The 4,670-nt window shown below is 35.4% G+C and overlaps 1 protein-coding gene across 1 annotated transcript in view; it reads right to left on the bottom strand.

Moving 5' to 3' along the window:
• The window catches only part of SLC6A15 (solute carrier family 6 (neutral amino acid transporter), member 15), a gene marked incomplete at both ends in the record, with an annotated part of 11,236 nt that overhangs the window by 2,737 nt on the left and 3,829 nt on the right, over positions 1-4,670 (bottom strand). Inside the window, 3 exon segments of the mRNA XM_010009558.1 lie at positions 856-1,048; positions 1,145-1,386; positions 4,444-4,554. Of these exon segments, the coding sequence (XP_010007860.1) occupies positions 856-1,048; positions 1,145-1,386; positions 4,444-4,554 (546 nt within the window).

Raw genomic sequence — 4,670 nt, 5'->3', positions numbered from 1 at the left:
TGCTGAATCATAGAAATGTTCAATGCTGGGGAATGCACCACTTCCCTGGGAAGATTATTCCAGAGACTGACGGTTCTCACTGTGACAAAATTTCCTTTTGTGTCCAGCTGGAACTTCTATCTCTCATTAATAATTTTGCATGAAAGCTATTATACAGGATTGCTACAAAATACATGGTTTTCTCCAGGAAGTATATAAAGGACTTCATTTTTATAATTACGTTTCAAATGGCAGGAATAGTACAGAACCTTTTAATGCCTAAGTCAAGTCACTGATCTTACATTTTAGTTTCAGATGCTGGTGCAAACACACAGAGGTCTGTGCTTGTAATTGGAAGTCCCTCTGAAAAAGCTAGAAAATCATGTGTTCTTTTACAGATCTGGCTTACAGTAAAGATTTCAAACCAGGATGATATTCATTAAACAATTATCTAGTAAGTAAATAATAACTGTTTTACTTACTAATGAAACAATATTTATGTTTAATAATTGTATCTTAACATTAGAAGACATCAAACTATTACACTGAATAGGTACACTTCTGTTTAGTCTTTAGAAGAATTATCACGCTCAACTCTTCTAAAGAAAAGAACTTTAAAAACTTATCACCTCCGAGGAGAGCGATATAACGATCAAAATATATTATAAATCAGTAAAGACTATATTAAGACATCTGACCCAAAAGTCCTTAGATAAGCTAGAAAGCAAACCCTGCACAGAACCATGTTTTCATATGGATATCTACAGGTGCACTTCTCACAGGTACGCTGTACTGATAGACTGAAGTATACTTACACAGACTTAAAAATATTCATCTGCTCATCATCTCTGTATTTGACTTACTTATTACCCTCACCTTGTTAAGTTCATCTTCAATTTGACAAGATTTCAGACCAAGAGAATCAAACTCTTCTTCTTTAACTTTCTGAATAATGTCATAAACTAAATTGTAATCTTCTGCTGTAATGCTTGAGAAATTGATATGATGTGGGATCATATCCTGGCTCAGACTGCCTATTTTCAGAAGTTTTAAAATCTTCTCTGAATTTCTGCAAAACATAATAAAACAGAGAAATCAAACTCAATGATCTGTGTTAATTCATACATGAAATATAAAAAAAAATAAAAATAATTTATATTCATACTGGATAACACATTTTTCATTTATGATATTGGCTTTGAAGCCCAGAACTGCAAACACCACCAAAGTTGCCAGCACAGAAGTGAAAAAATTGATGAAGGACACCAGTACAGCATCAAAATGGCAGTTGTTGTCTCTCTTGTTGTAGCTTGAAAAGGCAATGACTCCACCAAATCCAAGCCCTAAGGCAAAGAACACCTGAGTAGCAGCTTCTCTCCAGACCTTGGGCTCCAGCATTATTTCAAGCTGTTTGAAATTAGATATAATATATGTCAGCTATAAAATGCATTTCTATTATATGAAAAGATAACAGAAAAACAAAAAAAATAACAAACAGGAAGACAACCTACATCATAAAATACTAATACTCAACTACAAATGTATTTTTATTATGCTAGAATGAAAGCTGAATATGACACCTAAAGTTGAGTGAACTTATGGGCTAGAAATTCTCTTCATTTTATGTGATATAATCCTTAAAGAGAAACATGCTATATACTGTGTTCCCAATAATGAGACACCACTGAAGCTATATGATAAATCAAAGAGCAGCTAGTTATACTGAGAAATAAAAAGAAATTATATTTTAATTTGACAGTATTTACTGTGGGGTTTTTTTAACAGTATATGTATTGACAGTTGTTAGAATTACAATGTATTTTGGGATGATCAACCCTCTTTTAAATGCATTAAGTATGCTGAAAGTTGCTTTGCTGCTACTTTAAAAAAAAAAAAGTGAACATGAGATACACATGCTTATATGGTATTCTAGACATGCAAATATGTAAAGCAAAATGCAATAGATCAAATAAACGTTGGCCACCACAATCTCTACAGTTAATGACTCAAATGTCCCTTAAGCCAGATGCCTTGAACTTACCCTAAGTAAAACGGGTCAGGTATTTGAGAGACAACTAAGCCTTTTATCAAAAAACTGAACTGTACTGCTCATTCAGATGATCATATTTCAAGAAATATCTTTGTTACAAAGTTATAAGTCATCTTATAACAGTTTTTTGTTTTAATTACAATGCACAAGTAGCTATTGCACATAGTTCTAGCTGCCTGTATCACAGAGTCATGCTGGAGCTTTTCCACGAGAGGGAGCTTGAGGATTATTCTTAATTTTTGCCAAATCTAACTGGAATTGGTATGAAAATACTTCTCACTTTCTGCCATGTATCATTCAGTATCATTGAAGGCAATATGGCCTCAGACACACATTGTCTAGCATTTCAAAATAAATTTGTAATTGATTTGCTATGTAAGATTTTTTCAGTAAAATTTTGGAGGCTCTGTAATTTAAGCTTCATACAGTCCTACTGCAGTTTCATTGCAGCAGGTGACTTCAGTGGGCTTTCCATGTTCCTTTCTTTAGGTTTTTCATTAAGGTTATTATTTAGAGTTTCTGCTTTATTCATCAACCACACCAAACAGAGAAATTCTCCCCGTCTTCATTAGCCCTGTGCTCTCACACCTGCACCAATGACTGCTAGTCCTCTGCCGCGCTGACACAACTCTTCTGTGGGAGTATGGTGTGATAGTGGTGGTCTAAATGTGGCTGTACAACTGAACTAATCGAGGCTGAAAAACTGATTTCTTTCCCCTCTCACACTTATCCAGCTGTATAATTTTCAACCTAGATCAGTTTAGCAATCCTTTTTACAGTCTTCCTCCCCAGAGAAACTGTTAACACTATGGAGTGAATGGAAACAACAACAGGTGGGGGAGTCTGAGTTCCTTTAGGCAGTTTCATATGAATCTACACTCCACATTAGTGTCAAGTACAGAAACAATCACTCATTATAATGAAAATACTTTTGAAGGTTTATATTCACATACACTGTACGTGACATAGAGGCCTCCTAACCTCAAATTTAAACCACAACTTAACTTTTGAGATACGGGACTGGAAACCAGTAGAAGGAATTAAAAACTTGGAACAACTGTATAACTAAGTTAAAATGTAACTTTAAAGTAAGCATCAGCTGCAACTTCTTCTAGGTCTGACTTATGAAAGATGAAACAGTGAAGAAGTATTGGTATTCAAGGGGTGCTTTCAATATTTCCTTCAGTATTTACTGACACTTTTCTAGTTAAAGAAAGGACTGTGTTTGAGAAAACAAATTATAACTTCAAGAGGTTTGCATTCCATCTCTCCATTTCTGCTGCAGACTTTCTCTTTGTTAGTAAGCATTACATTTCTCTGTTCCTCAGATTTCCCAAATTTGCCCAAGCAGCCTGCCAGTTCCTGAAGAACCATGACTCTCTGAAGCCGTGACAGCGAGTGGAGCATGACTGCGTATCACAATGCAAGAAATAACAATGTGATAGCTAACAAAGGTCATTTTTATAAGATGACAGTTCTCCACAGACTCAAAACACCTGGGATCAATACAACTGACAACAACCTGTCATCTGGCATTAGCCGCTATGCGCATTGATTTTAATAATCCTATTATTTGGCTTTTGTTTTTAAAACCTCACTCCTGTCCTGCTTAACTGTATTATGAAATGGACTTGTTGAAAAGTCCATTTCATAACACAGTATGAAGCCCAGCATTATGCATTACTGAGTACGACTCTGACTACTCAAATGTGCTGTTCCTGTAGTACATACAAGCATTTGAGATGCGTGTGGGCGGCAGAATTCAGATCTTCAGGCTAAACAATGATTTGTAAAATCCTTTCTCACCTCCGTAGTTACAAAATCTAAAGCTCTGTTAAAACACATTCCCCGTTAAAATGTTGACAGTAAAAAAAAAAAAAAAGAGAAAATGTTTAGACCTGCTGCTATCTTGGCATTACAAGACACCCATAAGGAACACAATAAGGAAAGCTGAGTGGTGAGTACTTACACTATTTTAGTATTAAAGATAATTCCCCTGTACTTTGGGCTACTAAGCAATCAGTTAATTATGTAAAGCCATCAGAGTGTTCAAGGTAAGGCATTTCACTGTGATATCCCAGAACTAGGCATTTCAATCCTACAGAATAGCAAGATTTAAGATTTACTTCTCTTTTCAGTATTTGGAACGACCTGAACATCCTGAATCCTGTAAACAGCACTTTCAGTCATTAGCTTTGTAAAGACATCTAACTCTGGGAACTTTTCACCTAAAGGAGGTAACTCTACACAGGCCCTTGGAACACTTAGAGCCTTTGGATCTCAGGGCTTGTTATCCCATTTAACCAAACAGAAATATGGCCAAATGTTCTATGAAGACAATAAGCTTAAATGAGAGTACTCATAAATGGACAAATTGCCACTGCATACATTGCAAACAGAAATTAAGCACGCACCTTAGGTGTGAACATGTGACGAATTCCATCCACTGACCCATTAAGGAGCAGTCCTCTGATCAGAAAGCATAAAAGTACCACATAAGGAAAAAGGGAACTAAAATACATGATCTGAAAGACATTAAGAAGAAATTTACCATGACATCCATGGACTTTATTTTTAATAGCTTCATTCACTATTCAGTATCTCTTCAATATATGACTGAATTGATAATCAAATGCTGTTA

Source organism: Nestor notabilis, unplaced genomic scaffold (genome assembly GCF_000696875.1).
Source record: "Nestor notabilis isolate BGI_N333 unplaced genomic scaffold, ASM69687v1 scaffold34670, whole genome shotgun sequence".
NCBI classification, from domain to species: Eukaryota; Metazoa; Chordata; class Aves; order Psittaciformes; family Psittacidae; genus Nestor; species Nestor notabilis.
This window is presented reverse-complemented; position numbering and strand designations above follow the sequence as displayed.